The 19,273-nt window shown below is 34.7% G+C and overlaps 4 protein-coding genes across 13 annotated transcripts; 3 read left to right on the forward strand and 1 right to left on the reverse strand.

Moving 5' to 3' along the window:
* The first annotated feature begins 104 nt into the window (after positions 1–104).
* On the forward strand, positions 105–2,922 carry LOC110610819 (auxin-responsive protein IAA27). Its single transcript, XM_021750898.2, has 5 exons — positions 105–1,094; positions 1,532–1,761; positions 1,994–2,135; positions 2,363–2,424; positions 2,580–2,922. Exons 1-5 carry the CDS (start codon positions 616–618, stop codon positions 2,615–2,617), a joined length of 951 nt encoding a protein of 316 aa, XP_021606590.1. The 5' UTR covers positions 105–615; the 3' UTR covers positions 2,618–2,922.
* A 923-nt stretch (positions 2,923–3,845) lies between these two features.
* On the forward strand, positions 3,846–8,503 carry LOC110611100 (DNA-directed RNA polymerases II and IV subunit 5A). 9 transcript variants are annotated; one of them, XM_043954662.1, is made up of 8 exons: positions 3,846–4,078; positions 4,738–4,813; positions 5,080–5,128; positions 5,281–5,380; positions 5,742–6,021; positions 6,692–6,871; positions 7,636–7,749; positions 7,974–8,502. In XM_043954662.1, exons 5-8 carry the CDS (start codon positions 5,824–5,826, stop codon positions 8,097–8,099), a joined length of 618 nt encoding a protein of 205 aa, XP_043810597.1. In that variant the 5' UTR covers positions 3,846–4,078; positions 4,738–4,813; positions 5,080–5,128; positions 5,281–5,380; positions 5,742–5,823; the 3' UTR covers positions 8,100–8,502. The 9 variants fall into 9 exon arrangements, with proteins under 9 accessions (XP_043810597.1, XP_043810599.1, XP_021606918.1 ...); XM_043954664.1 differs by having other exon boundaries at positions 4,744–4,813; XM_021751226.2 differs by having other exon boundaries at positions 3,846–4,813.
* An 878-nt stretch (positions 8,504–9,381) lies between these two features.
* On the forward strand, positions 9,382–12,231 carry LOC110611969 (rRNA N6-adenosine-methyltransferase METTL5). 2 transcript variants are annotated; one of them, XM_021752561.2, is made up of 9 exons: positions 9,382–9,542; positions 9,614–9,670; positions 9,824–9,921; positions 10,122–10,191; positions 10,451–10,499; positions 10,675–10,763; positions 10,872–10,919; positions 11,698–11,757; positions 11,910–12,231. In XM_021752561.2, the coding sequence occupies exons 1-9, from the start codon at positions 9,483–9,485 to the stop codon at positions 12,018–12,020; spliced, it is 642 nt and encodes a 213-aa protein (XP_021608253.1). In that variant the 5' UTR covers positions 9,382–9,482; the 3' UTR covers positions 12,021–12,231. The 2 variants fall into 2 exon arrangements, with proteins under 2 accessions (XP_021608253.1, XP_043810508.1); XM_043954573.1 differs by having other exon boundaries at positions 9,404–9,542; positions 9,618–9,670.
* A 191-nt stretch (positions 12,232–12,422) lies between these two features.
* LOC110611968 (polyprotein of EF-Ts, chloroplastic) lies at positions 12,423–18,416 on the reverse strand. The gene is given in 5 exon segments (XM_021752560.2): positions 12,423–13,326; positions 13,550–14,261; positions 15,285–16,103; positions 16,609–18,291; positions 18,294–18,416. Coding segments are annotated over 5 exon segments (3,927 nt in total). The 5' UTR covers positions 18,361–18,416; the 3' UTR covers positions 12,423–12,680.
* Positions 18,417–19,273: the final 857 nt, after the last annotated feature.

The following is a 19,273-nucleotide window of genomic DNA, read 5'->3' on the forward strand; positions in this document are numbered from 1 at the left end:
TCGTTTTCTTAGTGTCCAAACAACATATCGTCCAAAACAGTTTCTCATTAGTTTCTTTTTCCCCTTTTTTCACTCTCAGGCATTGCGCCAGCGAGTTTCTCCTCTGCTCTCATCTGCGCACCTGAAAAGCTTCAAAATCCGAAACAATTTCTCAGATATGCCAAGCTATCTTACTCTCGTTCCATCATTTTCTCCCACCCACCTCCTCTCCGGCGCATCTTAGCGATTCGTGCACACACCTCGTCGTTTTCCTCCAGCGCACTTTAGCATTCTTGGCGCACTTTTAGCTTTCCAAAATGAGCAGTATCGGAAAGTTTGCCGACCTGTCGGGGTGGTCGCCCACAAAAAATGATAATATGATAATTATAAAAAAACTCCATTTTTTAATACAATAATTAAAAAAAAAAATTCCCGCTTTTCTCAGTAGTGAGGAACTTAGGATTAATATAGAGCGAAGCCACAGAAGCTTCTCTGTTTCGTAATTTAACCAAACCCCAGTTCCCATTTTACACTGTATATCTCTTGTTCAATCGATTCGTAAGTAAAAGAAAGGATCTTTTTGTTGTTCTACTTCTACTCAGTTCTTGATAAAACTTTCATGGTTTGTTATTTTTCATGTCTATGCCCTTAGATCATGACTACATAGGTTTATCATCGGAGGTTCCTTCAATGGAGAACTCTGATGCAAAGTTCTCTGGTGGTAGTCTTTACTTGAAAGCCACCGAGTTGAGACTTGGGTTACCTGGGTCCGAGTCACAGGAGAGAGAGAGTGGGAACTCACAACTGAGTATTGGTGTACACAGTAACAATAGCAGCAGCTGCTGCAACAACACTAATAAGAGCTTCGTCTCAGGTGCCAAAAGGGGCTTTTCTGTTGCTATTCACGGTGGCTCTGTCAATTGGGTTTTGTCAGGCAGTGCTGGACCTGAGCCGGATTTCTCTCCCCTGGCTTCTAATGCTGGCAAAGTGATTACTGGGTTGGATTCGGTTCCGACCAACATTGATGGGTTGCCCCAGTCACCGGAGCTGGTGGCGCAGGAGAAGAAGAATCAATTTGCCGGAGTTAACGGCTATGGAGTTGCTTCTGCTTCTAAGTAGCTTGCTATCTGCTTCTTTATCTTTCTTTCTTTTTCTTTTTCCTAACTTTTTTGAGGAAGATTTTGTTTTTACATGTTTTTCTTTCTACCTCTCTGAAGGCTTTATTGGTTGCTTTCATGCGTTATTCTGTCTCGTGTTTCGATTTCAGTGGCTTTTGGGTTTTGATTTGGTCTCTGCATAATTTGAAAAAAAAAAAAGATGAATGAGAATTTGACTTGTATTTTGTTATTTTTCTTCTATTTATAGAAAAAAAATGATAATATTTTGTTTCAGGAAAGTGCTGCAAGTTTAATTAGGCAAAATAGTGATAACCTTTCAAGCCAATTCTATTGTCTGGCCTTTCACAGAGAAAATTGAATCACCTACTTTATAATACAACTTGTAATTGCATTACTTAAGAGTTTTCTGGTTTCTTTGCGTTTGTTTGTCACAGGGCACAAGTTGTGGGATGGCCACCAATTCGTTCATTTCGAAAGAACACAATGGCTTCTCATCATCCAAAGAATGATGGTGATTCAGAAGCCAAGTTGGGAACTGGATGTCTATATATCAAGGTCAGTATGGATGGTGCTCCTTATTTGAGGAAGATTGATCTCAAAACCAATGGAAGTTATACTGAACTTTCTTCAGCATTGGAAAAGATGTTCAGCTGCTTTACAATTGGTAAACTCTCTTTGTAACAGAACTCATGGCTTTTATGTCTATTTCTCTCTCTCAACACTTGTGTTCTTCTTCTTTTTTTTTTTTTTTCTTTTTACCAAAGTTACAAGGGATAGGGGATTGAGGGTGTTGAATCTGACACCTCCCAAGTTCATTTTAATGCACTTAGCACCGTACTATATCTGCGAATGCAATTTGAGGGAAGTTAATGTTCTGTTATAACTAATTGGTTCAGGTCAATGTGGCTCTCATGGAATACCCAGCCGAGATGGACTGAGTGAGAGTCGATTGATGGATCTCTTGCATGGTTCTGAATATGTACTCACCTATGAAGACAAAGATGGTGATTGGATGCTTGTTGGTGATGTTCCATGGAAGTATGTCCATTTTCCTACAGATATCTGAAATATAGAAGTAGCACATGTAGGTTGGATGAACTAGTTTATTGGAAGCGATTAGGATTTATGGATTGGCAAGCAATTACAGAAACATCTTGTGTCAACAGCTTTAGTTCATAGATTCAGCTGCTCCATTAATTGTAACTGTTTATCTGATTTTCATACCAACCTTTTCCTTATGATTTTACTAGTTTTTGTTGTTGCAGGATGTTCATTGACTCTTGTAGGAGACTGAGGATAATGAAAAGTTCAGAGGCAATTGGCCTAGGTATGTTTTGTTAGCTTTTTGGATGGGTTATGAATGAAAAAATTTATAAACCTTGGTATGGGCAGGAATTTTCTTGGAACTAATGATGCATTTTCCTTCGTCTTTTCCTCGTACAGTTGAATATTGGGCGTTTCAATATCTGCTTTTTTTTGCAGCCCCAAGAGCCATGGAGAAGTGTAGAAGTTGTAATTAGTCGGACATTGTTGCTATCAGTGGATCAAATACTCTATCTGGGAAAATGATCGTAGATGCTTCTGCTGTTTGATTGTCGAAAGCTTTTAACATTTTCCGTTGGTTTCTGGATATTATTGCATTAAGACTTGTTTGTACTAAGAAAATTTAATAAGAAACTCTCTAGCAGGCAAGACAAAAAATATCTTGAACACTGAGGTTTATAGGTTTGTGTAAGTTTTATTTGTGGATGATCAAGGCTATTATTGTGCAAATATGATTTGTTTGCTCACTTATCAATGGGGATGTTAGATGATTTCATGCTAATGTATGTTAATTGTCAAGTAGCTTCTTCTTATCTTTGTTTATTGTGATTGATTGCAAATTTGTGGATAGGATAGATATATTATCATGAGGACGAATGCTTTTCTTGTCTGAATGGGTGGGAAGGTCTAATAATCATTAACCACTACAAGCTAGCTTTTTAGGTCTTTAACTTGGGGTTTATTATTAAAAAAAATAAAAAAAACTTTAAAATTAATATATATTTTCACAAACATATTAAAATGTATTTATTTTTTATTTCCGTAGTTTTTCATCTATTTCTGTCGATAAAAATATAATAAAAAATCAAACTATCCTCTTTTCTTCTCTTCCTTCGACTCTTTCTCTTTTTCTTGGACGAATTTTTTTTTTTCTTTTTCTTGTTTAAGAAAGAGGCTATTTTTCTTCTTTATTATCATAATTATTTTCTTCTTTTGTTTTTTTTTAAAAGAAAGAGAAGGAGAGAATATTTCATTTTAATAGATCTGAGAAAAGATAAAAACGTTTTAATAGATATGAGAAAAGATAAGAAAATTTTAATAAAATTTTAAAATTATAGGGACTAATTTGTTAATAATGACAATATCCACGATTAAATAAAAGATTTTATTTAATGGCAAAATTAAATATTAAAAATTTTATGTTTCATTTCTTATTTATTTTTAATAGAAAAAAGAACGGAAGAAATATTTGGTTGACGGAGAGAAAAAATAAAAATGTTTTAATAGATTTCTAAAAATATACTGATTTATTACTAATGACAATACTAAAAAATTAAATAGTAGATTTCTCAATAAAAAAATTAAATTTTAAAAAATTAAAAAAAAAAGAAAAGAATGATATATGAAATTAAGAAAAGGAGGGAAATTTAAAAATGAATTAAAAAAACAGAAAAAATATATATAAATATAGAGGGACAGAAGAAAACTACCTCTCCTCTCCTCTACTCTCCTCTCCACTCTGATTCTGAAAAGCCTCTTAATTTCTTCTTCTGAAAGAATCATCAGAAAGACAATGAAGCAAATGTTGAAGGATAGGGGTCATCTTGTTGGAGAAACTGAAATCAACATGACGACAGAGCAATTCATTTCGAAATATGGTGAGAAAATGAAAAGGGAAGATCTCGTTATCAACATAGCAAAGCACAGTGATGACACTGGTCAGGCATATCTTCCCTAATTCCTTTCTTGTTCAATTCGTGTATGGTTTTCTTGTGGTTTGTGTTATTATCAAGTTTGGGAGGAGTAGAATAAACTAAGATTATTTAACACCATGTTTGGAAAGGGGAAAAAGTGGGAAGAAAGAAAATTCCGAAAATAATTTTAGAATAAATTAAGAGGCTCCTCGCGTCCTCTACACTGTATCACTCTCTTCCCCTTCCAACGATATCTGATTTGCCTCCTTCTCTCCTTCAATCACTTTTTAATTGTTCATTTGTGTGCTCTTCTGGGTTTTTTTCGTTTTCTTTGGATTGTTCGATATGAGCACATTGCGTCATTTATTCAAACAAGTCAGCTTTTTGGGTGTATCTTGATTTCTAATTGTGCAGGCGGAGAATGCATATGGTGATTTGAGCAACAAGGTAGTGGCAGATTTTGGTTGCGGGTGTGCCACCCTTGGTGCTGCTGCTGCTCTTCTTGATTCTCCCCTGTTTTTGTATTTACACTTTCACTATCATCTTAGTTTAATCTGTGTGATGCTTTTGGTCAGACGTCTTCAATTAGAATTATTGATGATTTTCATCTGTAAGCTGTGTTGTTTTTTGAACATCAGTCTGAGTGGTGTTCATTTTGTTGCTTGTTATGTCTACTAATTTAGCAACAGACAGATGATTGGTATTGACCTGGATTCTGAATCCCTCGAGATAGCATCACTAAATGCAGAGGAACTCGAGGTACTTAAACTTGTTGGTCACTTGGTGGTTTTGGGAAATTATGATGTCTGGGGATTTTTTTGGGTCATTCTGCAGCTTTATTTTCATGGAATACAATGCTTGCACAGGAAAAAAATCACTTTGCTTGTTTGTATATGTATTGTAGATATAAGATATGGTTCCAAAATGCAGATGATTACATTATCTGTTCTGCATTCCTAGTTAAATGTTGCATTATTGATGATTAATTGATGTACATTTGCCCTGTTAAATGGTTGAGCCTGCAGATGGACATAGATTTTCTACAATGTGATGTCAGGAGCTCAGGATGGAGAGGTAACAATAATGACTCACATTTGATGTCTAGTTTATCTGTTGGATTGTACAAGAGAAATATTTCTTGTACTAAAAAATTCTTTGCATTTTGGACCTTCAACTGCCATTTCCGTCTACCTTGCAAGTAGGTAAGATGTTTTTTTTGTCGGTAGGTGTTGGGAGAAGGGGAGAAAGGGAAATCGAATCTTGATCATTAAGGATTTCTAAACATGTTTTGCCGACTCATCCAGTGGATTTTAGGCTTGCAAGTAGGTAAGATGGCGCTTTACTCTATTGTTCGGAAGTTTTAATCTGTCGGAGAGGAAGTGATGCTCCATTTACCTCATAATTTTTTTTTATTTATCTCAAAATATTATATACCATTTTTCTTTTATCGATATATTTATTAACTTTTAAAATATTATATACCTCATAATTTTAAAAGTTGAAAAAAAGGTAAAAGAAAAGGCAAAGAAAGAAATATGAGGGAAATTTAAAAATGAAATAGGAAGGCAAAAAGAAAATATGAATAGAGGAGAAAACGACCTCCCATCTCCTCTCCAGTTCGTTCTTGTCAAAAACCCTAAAGAAATCACAAAATCAGTAACGAAAATCTCTTTTTCACTGCCATTAGTGCAATTATCGAAGCATCGCTTTCCTGGTAATTCTTTTCCATCATCTAGCCATCATCAGTGGATAAAAAAAAGAAAGAGAATATGATTCTATCAGAAGAAATTAAGAGGCTTTTCAGAATCAGAAAGACAATGCTGCAAATGCTGAAGGATAGGGGTTATCTTGTTGGAGACATTGAAATCAACATGACGAGAGAGCAGTTCATTTTGAAATATGGTGAGAACATGAAAAGGGAAGATCTTGTTATCAACCGAGCAAAGAGCAATGATAACACTGATCAGGCATGTCTTCCATATTCTTTTCTTGTTCAATACATGTATGGTTTTCTTGGTTTTTTTTAAAATTATTTTCCTTTCCTTCTTTTCCATCCTTCTATCCAAACATGCCATAAGATAACAATTTTTAAAGTTCTACTTAGTTATTTCTGTCTTTATTCAATTTTATTTATCACTTTTTAAATTTATTCTATTTAAAACTATTTATCCGTTTAAGAATATTAAAAAGTATTACTGAATTTATCTGATTTTACCTTATTTTTATTAAATATTATAACTATTTTCCTAATTTTCTAAAAGCTGTCCTTTATATTTTTTTCTCCATCAATCATTTAACTTTTTTAATCATTGATGTTGGAGCAATTAGTATAAATGATAATATTTAGTCAAATTAATAATATTTGTTATAATTTAAATGATTAATTACTTCTTAATTATTGTATAAAAATTTCACAAATAATTATAAAGTTTGATTTTATAAAATATAGAATTTTTTTTAAAATAATGACCAGATTATTAGTTTTGACAAATTACACTCACCTATAATAATTTATTTAAAAGTTTAAAATATTTTTCTAATTTGCTTGTGAACATGAATTCGTGGGTGATATGCAATATAGCATTCAACATCCTAGATTCTCTGCAAGCTTTTGCTGATGTCTTTTTTCTGTTTCAGATTTATGTGTTCTTTCCCAAAGAAGAGAAGGTTGGAATCAAGACACTGGAAATTTATACCACCCGCATGAAAACTGAGAATGTTTGTCGAGCAATATTGGTTGTTCAACAGAATTTGTCTCCATTTGCTCGAAAACATATATTTGAGAATGCTTCAAAATTCCACTTAGAGGTTTTCCGGGTAAATATAATTTGTAACTGAACTTGTGAGCAAAATCATCTTATTTATTTGATATCCTGTCTGTTCATCAATATTCTGAATGGACACATCAATCTATTTTCAATTTTTAAAGTCAAAGGGAGTTGAATCCAACGAGTTAGATGAGATTGCATCAGTAAGCCTATTAAAAGCCAGTTTCGTTTTGGAATAGGCAGTTTGATCTGATTTGTAAATTAAACTAGAATTAGGTTTGATTTTTGATGGTTCGAAACAATTTTAATTTTTTGACAGTTTCGTTATGTTTTTAATCAGTTTTAAAGCGGTAATATTTATGATTTTTTTTTTTTATGATTTTGGTTTCGATTCCGATTAAATTTAAATTCTAATTAGTGTTTTATATAAAAATAAATAATTTTTTTATTATTATTAAGTGATAAAAATTTTATTTATTTTATTTTAAAAATTTAAATTCAAATGAAAACCTAATTGAATTATCGGTTTGAATTGGTAGTTTCAATTTTGGTTTAAAATAGGGCTCATAACTAATTTTATAGTACAAGATTCCAGTTTAATTTAAAAGACAGAATCGATTGAACTGATTTTGAGTTTGATTAGTTCAATTAATGGTCTAAATTGGATCGTGATCAAATTTAAGTATTAATCTTGTCTTTTTTTAACTAAAAGTTTTAAATTCGAATTTGAGTATAAAGTACCGGGAATACTTTAACTCTTTAATAGACTTATATGGCAGTTTCTCTCAAATTCTATTTCTTAATTTGTTACAGGAGGCAGAAGTGTTGTTCAACATCAAAGAGCATGTTCTTGTACCAGAGCATCAAGTGCTTACAGATAAAGAAAAGAAGACAATATTGCAGAGATACTCTTTGAAAGAAACTCAAGTAAGAGAAATCTTAACATTGCAGTTTCAATGTTTGGTTTGATTATAAATTTTGGTTGTATTACTTTGTAATAATTTTGACAATTGCGATTAGATTTTTCCAGTATACAACTATGTATAATAATTAATTATAATAAAATTTATATGGGACTCATTATAATCACTGTTGTATCTTAAAAGTTTTGATTTTGATGGTGATCTGACGTTATAGTAGTGATTGTGCAGCTGCCTCGTATTCATGTGTCTGATCCGATTTCTAGATATTATGGGCTGCAAAGGGGACAAGTTGTGAAGATCATCAGGCCAAGTATAATTGGCGGACGACATATTACCTATAGATTTGTTATATGAACCGAATATATTCACTGTTGCGGATGGTTTGATTGGAACGGATATGACCAAAGCAAAAGCTGGAGGACATAACAAATGAAGAAATTTCAGTGATATTATTGATCTAAGCATAGCTTAGAGTGCTGATGTTGAAAATTTTCTAGTGAATATGAAAGTATGTTCAGCTACTCCCTGTCCCTCTCACTCTGTCACACTCAAATAAGACACTCAATCCCTCACCAGAGCTGTCAATCTTTCTTAGCTCCTCCTCTACTTCTTATTCTTCTTATCGACTAATTGAATTCCATCGGTATTATCGATGCATGCCGTAGATTTACTGTTAATGGATGTTGCAAATTCGATACAAAGTCTTTACTTTTTAAGATTTGCTTCATATTGTACATTAAATTTGTGAAAATATAATTATTTAGATATAGATTTATTTTATTTAATCTTTTTAATTTTGTGATGTGTTGATGGTTTTTTACGGATTAATTGAAGATGTAGTTTTGGTTTTTGTTGAATTTGGGCAAAATTCAGATCTCTAATTTTTTTAATTTATTAGAGTAGAATTTGAAAAAGAATTTGGGGCTTTTTGTTGCTGCGCATGTCTCTCAAAAAGTTGAGAAATGATAATTTGATCTTTTCATGATTTTTTAACGGTATAACTGAATAAAATCGGAGAGAAACTTCATTATTGTTGAGAAAGAATAATTTTATTTAATATATTTTTAAAAATATAAAAACTGATTATAATATTTAAAAATTAAATCATAAATTTCCTAAAAATTTAAATAAGATTATCACCTTCTATAATTTTAAAAGTATAAACTATATTTTAAAATCATAACATTTATTTAGCTTTTTCATAATAATTTAAAATATAAATTTAGATTAAAAATTAAAATTTTAATATATTTAATTCTTATTACATAGTTTAAAAAGAAATTTAATAATTTTTAACCTTCAATCAATCGAAATAATAATACAATAAAATAATAATAAAAAAGAAAAAATTACGAAATGACCTACAATAAAAAAAATTTATTTTTAAATAATTTTATTAATTAATTTTTTATTAATTTTTATCATTAAATATTATAAAAAATTTAAATTCTTTATAAAATTAATTAATAAAATTTTTTAAATCACATAAATTAAATAATAATATTAAAATTAATAAAAAATTAATTAATAAAATTTCTAAAATTTTATCCACGTTTTAATTTATTTTTAAAATTGAGAGTGACTAAATACTAAGTTTTCTAAATAAAATAATTAAAAGCAAAATTCCAGTATATCCGTCATAGTTCAATTAGGGTTGTGAAGAACAAAAAGCTAATTCCAGCACTTTGAATCTCTTCTCTCTCTACACTCTGAAAAAGAAGGGGGCAAAGAGAGAAGATGAAGCTGAAGCAATTAGAAAGCCTTTTAGGTGATCTTCAGCAGTTCTCCAATCCAAAGGTCTCTCTCTTTCAGATATTACTTCTTCAAATCAATCACATCACTTGCTAATTGATTTTGTTCACCTACAGATAGAGCTAGAGCAGTACCCAACTGGATCCCACATTGCTTCTCGCATGCTCTACACTGTATCACTCTCTACCCTTTAATCACTTCTAGTAGTTCATTTGTTTGCTCTTCTGGGTTTTTTTCTATATCTTTGGATTGTTCGATATGAGCACATTGCGTCATTTATTCAGACAAGTCAGCTTTTGGGTGTATCTTGATTTCTAATTGTACAGGCAGAGAATTCATTTGGTGATGTGAGCAACAAGGTAGTGGCAGATTTTGGTTGCGGGTGTGCCACCCTTGGTGCTGCAGCTGCTCTTCTGGGAGCAGAGTGAGTTGCATCTTGATTCTCCCCTGTTTTTGTATTTACATTTTTCACTATCATTATAGTTTAACGTTTATGATGCTTTTGGTCAGACGACTTCTATTAGAATTATTTATGAGTTTCATCTGTAAGCTGAGTTATTTTTGGAACATCAGTCTGAGTGGTTTTCATTGTGTTGCTTGTTATGTCTACTATTTTTGCAACAGACAGGTGATTGGTATTGACATGGATTCTGAATCCCTTGAGATAGCATCGCTAAATGCAGAGGAACTTGAGGTACTTAAACTTGTTGGTTGTTTTGGGAAATTATGATGTCAGCGGATTTTGTTGGGTTAATCTGCAATGTTATTTTCATTGAATACATTGCTTGCGCAGGAAAAAGATCACTTTGCTTGTTTGCATATGTATTTTAGATATAAGATGTGGTTCCAAAATGCAGATTGATTACATTATCTGTTATGCATTCTTAGTCAAATGTTGCATTATTGATGGTTAATTGATGTACCTTTGCCCTGTTAAATGGTTGAGCCTGCAGTTGGACATAGATTTTCTTCAATGTGATGTCAGGAACTTAGGATGGAGAGGTAACAAGAATGACTTTTTTATTTGTTATTCACCATATCCTATGTTTAATTTATCTGTTGGATTATATAAGAGAGTTAAAAAAAAGGTTCTTGAATTAATTTCTTAGTATTACATTTGTTAACAAGGAATTTGTCTTTGAGTTCATGTCTTCATCTCATTCAATCTCTTTTTTAGGTGGCATTGTTGACACTGTAGTTATGAATCCTCCATTTGGGACCCGGAAAAAGGGTGCTGATATGGATTTTCTTTTTGTGTCTTTAAAGGTAAATATGGGGATGCATCTTTTTTTTATTTTCATTTTTTTTCTCAAAATGCAAATGTGCTCTCATTTTATCCAATTATTATATGTTCCAACTTATTTTTGGAGTCAGGTTGCTTCTCAGGCAGTTTATTCTTTGCACAAGACCTCAACAAGAGATGTAAGTTTTTTTTCGTGATCCTAGCAGTTGCAAATTGAACTTTTTATTGTTACATCTAATCAGGTTGATTTGAAATGCACTTCCCATTTATATTTTAAAGGAATTAATGACAGTGAATCAATATTGTTAATATTTCCTATATATAAACATTTGTTGAGGAGCCAGTTCTGTACATTGAGAATGTTTAGCATATTTAGTTCATCTCGTTGTCTATGGCATCAGTTGGACATTATTGAGCAAGGGGCATATCTATATTGGCGCATTTCCACAACTGTCTTGCCCACGGCATACTTAGGTGTTTCAGTTGGATCTGCAGACAGGACATTTGGGGGATGTAGAACTGGCAAATTAAGAATTATCTTGATGAAATAATTGGGAACTATGTAATATAGAAGCTATTATTGCGTCAAAAAAGTTTCCCCATTGTCTGGAAAGAAGTCCAATATAGTACCTGATTGTTATATCTGCATTATGGAGTACTTTCCGCAACTTGCTGAGCTCATTGCATGCTTAGGTTTCTGACATAGACTAGGATGATTATTCATTATAGAGGCTGAAATTGTTTTTCCTGTGATTCAGTCAGGGAAACTGTCCTTGCAGCTCATTGCTTTATCTTAAACTAAGTGGTTTTCTTGTCTGTCTATTGAACGGAAGGGCATTATTTTGGTCTCTATCGCACATATATTCCACGTGTGAAGCTACAAAACCGTGCAGTATTTGTGAGGTTTTTTCTTGTGAGAATGATAGTAGATGAACCTTTTTTCTATATTCACTGCAGCATGTGAAAAGGACAGCTTTGCGAGACTTTGGTGCTAGCAGTGCTGAGGTTCTGTGTGAGGTATGAAAGCTGTCTTCATATCTACTTCAAAATCCAGTTTGTTTTATAATATTTATCATCATCATTACTCGCCGGGAGAAAAAAACAGTATTGATTCAATCATTTTATAATTTTGCTCCATTGTTCTTATGCTTTTTCCTTTTTCTTGTCAGCTTCGGTTTGATGTACCACAACTATACAAATTTCATAAGAAAAAGGAGGTGGATATCGCAGTAGATCTCTGGCGATTTGTACCCAAAAGTAGTCAGGGAAAGGGTATTTAATACTGCATCAAAATTATGTCTGGGGTAAACTTTGCATCATGATGATGCATGTAAAATATCATATTTAACAAATCCATGTGAAAAAAAAAAAAAAAAAAAAACTAGATTGTATTTATCAGTAACAGTTTGAAGAGAAACTCTTTCCTTTATCATTCATTCACCCAACATTTCATGGGGAGCTTATGAAACTAATGTATGTTCACTCGAGGAACTAAGGATTTGCAGGATCTGGCCACTTTTATGGCGTTTGACTCCACAGACCCCCCCTCCCAACCCGTCCCGCTGCCTGCTGCCCCGGCGGCTGAAAATGTGCATCAATAATGTTATAACTTGAGCAAGTTAATTATGGTAACTATTAGGTACCAGTAAACTAGTACTTCACCTGCTGGTTTATAATAGTCATTTGAAAATAATTAGGACTCTGTTTTCATATATTTCATATTGGGTATTGATGTTTCTCATCTCATATTACAAAATAGATGCGAAAAGGAATTCAGAAATCATAATAATGAGGTAAAGATACGAAAAAATAGAATATAAAGAACTTGCTTTAATCACAACAAAAATAATCGTTACTCATTCAAAATTAGTTTCGGCGGCATCTCTCAGCAGCCGAACTATACTGATTTGCTTCCGAGTTTGATCTTTGAGCAGGCAATTTTATTCATCCGAGGTTTCAGTTTCAGATTTTGCATCTTCAGTAGCCTCCCCAAGAGTAAACCGAACGAATCGCCGCACTTTTATGTTCTCCCCAAGAGCGGCAACAGTCTGCTTCACCAAGTCTTTAACCAAAACACTGTCATTTTTAATGAAGGGTTGCTCTAGAAGAGCAAGCTCTCCAAGTCTCTTTGAAACTCTGCCCTCAACGATCTTCTCTCTTATGTTCTCTGGTTTTGATAAAAGGTCCTCTCTTTGCATCTCCAGCTCCTTCTCCTTGTTCAAAATGCTCTCTGGAACTTCTTCAATGGACACAAACTGCACCTGTGGGCAAGCCACAACTTGCATGGCTAGATCATCAACCAATTCCTTGAATTTTTCACTTCTACCCACAAAGTCAGTTTCACAGTTAACTTCAATCAGAACTCCAATGCGGGAATCATGAATATAGGAGCCAATTCTGCCTTCGGCGGCAAGCCGACTAGATTTTTTGTCAGCAGTTGAAAGACCTTTCTTTCTGAGATACTCCTGTGCCTTCTCAAGGTCCCCTCCAGTTTCAGACAGTGCTTTTTTGCAGTCCATCATCCCGGCTCCAGTTTCTTCTCTCAGTTGTTTAACAAGAGCAGCAGAAACTGTTACTGTTGGCGGCCTACAAAAGAGGATAACGCATATGTAAACTATACATTTTCAACCCGTGCAATTTCCTGAAAACATAGTGTTCAGATTTTTTCCTCCTGAGTAGTGTTCAGATTTTTTCTTTATTGGTTTTTATTTTTATTTTTTTTAGTTGTTAGATTGTATGTAGAAAATCCATTCTTTATTGAGTTGGCCATACTATTGATATATTAAATACATATTGAGCATGCACTTACTTCTGAACAGTTTCCTTGGCTTCTGCTGAAGCAGGCTGCTCTTTTGCTGGTGTTGTAAATGTTTTTGCTGCAGTTTGTGCGGCCACCTCAGCAGCGAAATCCTGACTTTTCTTCTCCAGGCCCTCACCAAGATTGTAGCGAATAAACCTCCTCACTTTTATATTTTCACCAATAGTTGCGATTGTCTGTTTCACCCAGTCCTTTACCACAAGCTTGTCGTTCTTGATGTATGGCTGTTCCAACAATGCCAGCTCCTCGAGTCTTTTCCTGATTCGTCCTTCTACAATCTTTGATCTGATCTGCTCTGGTTTTGACAAGAGATCTTCCTTCTGCATCTCAATTTCTTTTTCCTTGTTAACAATCTCTTCAGGAACATCTTCAGTAACGAGATACTGTACTTGAGGGCATGCTGCCACCTGCATTGCTATGTCATCTACCAGCTCCTTGAAAATGTCACCCCTGGAGACAAAATCTGTTTCACAGTTCACCTCTACCAGGACTCCAATTCTGCTATCATGAATGTAAGAACCAATTCTTCCTTCAGCTGTGGCTCTGCTGGCTTTCTTTTCTGCACTAACTAATCCTTTCTTCCTAAGGAACTCCTGAGCTTTAACAATGTCCCCTCCAGTCTCTGAAAGGGCTTTTTTGCAATCCATCATTCCTGCTCCTGTTTCTTCTCGAAGCTGCTTCACCAGAGCTGGTGATATAGTTGCTGCAATCCATGGAAAAGTAAAAGTCAACAGACTCAACACACAACTAGAGGAAGATGTAACTTAATAGGCAAGCAAACACAGCTGAAGATGTGAAAGATCAGATTGGGACCAGCATTTTAGATTTATTAATAAAGCCCCATCCTTATGTCTTATTGATCTCATCTTAGGGGTGATACTAGGAAATGTTTCTAATAATTACAATGGTATCTGTCTTGGCATTAGCCCCCAACAACGGCATGATACAAGTTAATATATTGACAAATCACAAGAAGACTTGCAGCCAATGATATGATTTGGTATTAGATAACAAACTCTTGCTTGTCCAAAAGACAGGACTTGAGCCTCAGCAATGCAGCCATGGACAAGTAGCAATTATTTTGATTTAATGTTTAATTGTGAAATTAATGTCTTTCATTAATTATAATTAAGAAGTTCAGATTTCTATTACTTGAGGGATTCTGTTATTGTTTAGGAATTTTAAGAAGTTCTATTAGGTTACTATTTTCCTATTTAAATTGGCTTAGTTTTTTATCCAATTTGAGGATCCTTAATCCAAGTAGTTTTAGGAGTAATTATTAGTCTATAAATACTTGTGTAATTTTAATATTTTCCTAGAGCTTTATTATTGAGCTTGACAATTGAGAATTTGTAAAAAATAAAATGTTTTTTTTTTCTCTTTCTTTTTGAATGTTCTTTGCAGTTCTACATTACTCATCTATCTCCAGATGGATCAGAATTCTCAGAACTTTTCACTTGATCTGTTTACAGCACCAAACTCTTAGGAAGATGACTGATAAAAAATGGAACTACACAGAAGTAATTCTAGAAAAAACTAAGCCACTTGCATATTTAGTAAAAAGGATTCCCAAAAATTATTTTAGGCAAATTAGTATGGTGTTTTCTTCAAAATTTTCAGATAGAGGATAAGACACATGATTTGCAGTTTAATGTACATGAAAAGTGAAGTTTGATGCAAGATCATAGACAAGTCAAAGAATAACAAACATGGAGAAGATAGAAACCTTTAGCCACACTCTCCTGAGTGGAAGAACTGCTGCCTTGTGCATTTGAATTTCTGGAGGTGCCATTTTCGTCGGGGACAGTTTCCACTTTTTCATTTTCAACTTGTATGGCAGAAGGAATTTCAGCCTGAATAGTAGATGTTTGAATTTCCACTTCATCCTTGGTGTTTCCAACTTGTTCGGGAGAAGGAATTTCGGCCGCAGCAGCAGATGTTTGAATCTCCACTTCGCCTTTGGTGTTTTCAACTTGTTTTTCAATTTCAACTTGTTCAGGAGAAGGAATTTCGGCCGCAGCAGCAGATGTTTGAATCTCCACTTCGCCTTTGGTGTTTTCAACTTGTTTTTCAATTTCAACTTGTTCAGGAGAAGGAATTTCGGCCGCAGCAGCAGATGTTTGAATCTCCACTTCGCCTTTGGTGTTTTCAACTTGTTTTTCAATTTCAACTTGTTCAGGAGAAGGAATTTCGGCCGCAGCAGCAGATGTTTGAATCTCCACTTCGCCTTTGGTGTTTTCAACTTGTTTTTCAATTTCAACTTGTTCAGGAGAAGGAATTTCGGCCGCAGCAGCAGATGTTTGAATCTCCACTTCGCCTTTGGTGTTTTCAACTTGTTTTTCAATTTCAACTTGTTCAGGAGAAGGAATTTCCGCCTCAGCAGCAGATGTTTGAATCTCCACTTCATCCTTTGTCTTTTCAACTTGTTTTTCATCTTCAACTTGTATTGCAGAAGAAATTTCAGAATCAGCAGCAGACGTTTGAGTAGCCAGTTCATCCTTAACGTTATCAACTTGGTTCTCCACTACTCCAAAATCCTGACTTTCTGAAGACAAGCAAGAAAAGAATAAGATAAAAATAATAGTGTGAAGAAGCAACAGTAAAATACTATGTACAACTATAAATTCAGCTAAAAGGATACCAAAATCTCAAGGGAAAGCTAATACTACCCTTAAATTGAAGCAGAAGAAGATGAGAAGATGTGGCATCTGTAGTTTCATTTGTTATCATCTCAGGTGATAAGCAAACATGAATTCCCACCACAAATTGTCTTGGCCAAGCCAGCCCCATGAGGCCACGAGTCCTCAACAATATATCATAGAAAGAAGACTCTAGTACCATTCTTACCAAATAATTGTAGCTTTAATATTTCTTCACTTCCAGGACAAGGGAAAATAATTATTTACTTGACAGAACATTGACCCATATCTTAAAAGGATTCTTAAATAAAATCTCAGTTTTTAATTTATATTGCAAATGGTAGATACTATGCGAGTTTATAATAATCAAAGATAATTATGCAGAAATTATCTTAGGTTTTGAGCGGTCACCTTTAGCTTCTTGGGGAGGAAGAATATCTGCTTGCCCGCCTGAGCTACTAATACTGCCAATTTCATCAGCGCTTGTTGCTCCTGTGCCTTCATTTTGAACTGGTACAATAGAAGAAGTTAAGCCAGATTTTCCATCTTCCACCTCATCCGTTGAAGAAGCCTTCTCAATTATCTTATCTGCAGTAGATACACTCCCTTCCTCTGCTTCTTTCTCAACAGTTTGAAGCACCCCCTTAACACTTTGTGACGAGTTAGGCTCTATGCTTTCTGGTTTTTCATCATCGCCAGCACTACTGGATCCCACAGCAACATCTTTCGGAGTTGCTTCAGGATCCTCTACTGGTTTAACCACTTCTCCAACGAATTGTGATGTGCTTGACTCTATGCTTTCTGGCTCATCATCGCCAGAGCTACTGGACTCCACATTGAGTTCTTCTGGAGTAATTTCAACATCTTCTACTGTTTCAACCACTGTTGAAGAGACACATACCAATTCCTCGTCACTGCTTGGAGGCTGATCCTGATCCTGAACTTTTGGAATACCAGATACAGTTTCAGTCTGGTTTACCTGTCCTACTTCCACTGAAGTCTTTGGTTTCACAGGTTCTTTTGCCACTATCTCTATTTTCTCCCTCTCATCCAAAAACGCAGCAATATCCTTGTTCTTACGGAAAGCCAGCACAAATGGATTTGTTGCAACATGGACAACCCCTTGGCTAACCTCCAGATCAAAATCATTGTCTTCTTCCTTCTTCATTGTCAAGGTAACTTGTCCCCTTGCAACACGCAAAACTCTTACGTTAACTTCCTGGCCAACCTGTAGTGATGAGCCCCCTGTCATATTTAGAAGTCCATCTTCAGATTCCTCTGATGCAGGCAGGAATCCTTCCTCACCCTCAGGGAGAGAGATGAAAGCACCAGACCTGGTCAAGTTCTTCACCGTGCCATCCAGGTCCTGCCCTTTCACAAACTTCGAGGACTTCACTTCTTTTCTCTGGCTAGGCTTTGGTGTGTTCCTCCGAGCAGGCTTTGGCTTGTCACCGCTGGTGCCAGGAGAGTCTACCCGTTCCTGTGGCTTATTGGTAATATCACTTTCACGCATGGTAAGAGAAATACGCCCAGTTTCCATGTTCACTTCAACTAATTTGACTGTCACCTCTTGGCCAACAGATACAACATTCCCAACATCTTTAACAAAGCTATCACTTAACCTGGAAACATGTACTAGACCATCTGTGAAAGCTCCGAAATCAACAAAAGCACCAAATTGTTGGATTGACCTTATTTTCCCAGTAAATTTTGCACCAGGAATGAGGTCCTCATTCTTCACTGTTGGCATTTCACTTTTCCTACTGGGTCTTGAACGTCTTGCTTGAGCTGGAGCAGGATTGGCATCTGACCTGATGGAGGTTTTTTCACTTGTTTCAACTGCATCTGCTGGAATTTCTGCGGCACCGACAGAGTCTTCATTTTCAACAGTTGACTCTGGCTCCTCAACCACAACATCAGTATCAGTTTCTGTGGCCGATACTTTATGTAAAATAGATCTATGAAGTGATGCACAATCCCTTCTGTATAGTGGGAACAATCCAACAGATGGCAGAAGAGGTAATACTAGTCTTTGTGAGGATAGTGTATGTTTTAAAGATTTCCTTGGCAAACTGCATTTTGTGAGACCATTTTTTTTATTGTAAAGACTCTTCCAGGAATGAGAGAAATACTGGTTCCTGAACTTGAGACTATGCTTGTCATGTTTACTTGAATAGTAAAGCTGAATCTGCCATTAAAATAAGCTCTCCATCCCAATATTCACCTGCTCATAGCAGATAATGCACTAGAGTAAATCAGATTTCCCTCAAATTAAAGGACATGTGATTTGTCAGGGCAGGCATTGTGGTAATATCAGGACGCACAACCTTATATATACTAAAAAACCAAGTAATTAACATGCACACATATTGTTCTAGATCCTCATCATCAGATGAGGACATAAGCTACATCTATCCTGATATATCTGGCTCTCATTATCCCAATTATAGAATTACATTTCAAACATAGTGTTAATTCACAACTCACACAACAAACAATAGCAAGTCATGTAGGGAGGCGGAGATTTCAAGAAAAATGCCTGCAACTCTGTGTCATGAGTGCTGCTCATAAGTTATGCCTTTGTTCTTTTAGTCAGAGAAGGTCACTAGCTAGTTTTTCTATTAATGCATTTGTAACAGCCCATTAAAAGTCTCATGTCAAACATACTTTTTCAAATGGTTAGATACAATCAAGCAATTATCCATGTCTTCATCCTATACAATCATCCCCAAATTTGAGTTCTAAATTATTTGCTATCAAGAGACTGTCACCTATGCACACAATATCTGTCAAAATAATCAGTATCTGTCAAAGTAATCAAAGGTTGGCAAACTCTCATTCTTCTGTCTTAAAAGATAACAAGTCATTGATAAAGTTGGATATCATTCCAGAAAAGGCCTTTTTTTTTTTATCAAAATCAAGTTCAGTTGCAGCAGGCACAACTCCAAGAGAGTAATTGCAGAAAGAAATCAGAGCACCTACTTCTCAGCTGAAATGTAATTGTAATAGAACGTACAGAGGTTATATATTGACAAGCCACAATTTTCCCACTTTCTGTCCAAAACTGATGAGAATT

Source organism: Manihot esculenta, chromosome 3 (assembly GCF_001659605.2).
Source record: "Manihot esculenta cultivar AM560-2 chromosome 3, M.esculenta_v8, whole genome shotgun sequence".
Lineage (NCBI taxonomy): Eukaryota > Viridiplantae > Streptophyta > Magnoliopsida > Malpighiales > Euphorbiaceae > Manihot > Manihot esculenta.

Excerpts from the sequence above, each read along its gene's own strand:
- LOC110610819 (XM_021750898.2), top strand. The coding sequence starts at position 616 with ATGTCTATGCCCTTAGATCATGACTACATAGGTTTATCATCGGAGGTT. Across the intron at positions 2,136-2,362 it reads GTTGGTGATGTTCCATGGAA|GATGTTCATTGACTCTTGTA; the intron begins GTATGTCCATTT and ends TTGTTGTTGCAG. Across the intron at positions 2,425-2,579 it reads TTCAGAGGCAATTGGCCTAG|CCCCAAGAGCCATGGAGAAG; the intron begins GTATGTTTTGTT and ends TTTTTTTTGCAG.
- LOC110611100 (XM_021751230.2), top strand. The coding sequence starts at position 5,824 with ATGATTCTATCAGAAGAAATTAAGAGGCTTTTCAGAATCAGAAAGACA. Across the intron at positions 6,022-6,691 it reads GCAATGATAACACTGATCAG|ATTTATGTGTTCTTTCCCAA; the intron begins GCATGTCTTCCA and ends TTTCTGTTTCAG. Across the intron at positions 7,750-7,973 it reads ACTCTTTGAAAGAAACTCAA|CTGCCTCGTATTCATGTGTC; the intron begins GTAAGAGAAATC and ends GTGATTGTGCAG.
- LOC110611969 (XM_021752561.2), top strand. The coding sequence starts at position 9,483 with ATGAAGCTGAAGCAATTAGAAAGCCTTTTAGGTGATCTTCAGCAGTTC. Across the intron at positions 10,192-10,450 it reads TAAATGCAGAGGAACTTGAG|TTGGACATAGATTTTCTTCA; the intron begins GTACTTAAACTT and ends TTGAGCCTGCAG. Across the intron at positions 10,920-11,697 it reads ACAAGACCTCAACAAGAGAT|CATGTGAAAAGGACAGCTTT; the intron begins GTAAGTTTTTTT and ends TATTCACTGCAG.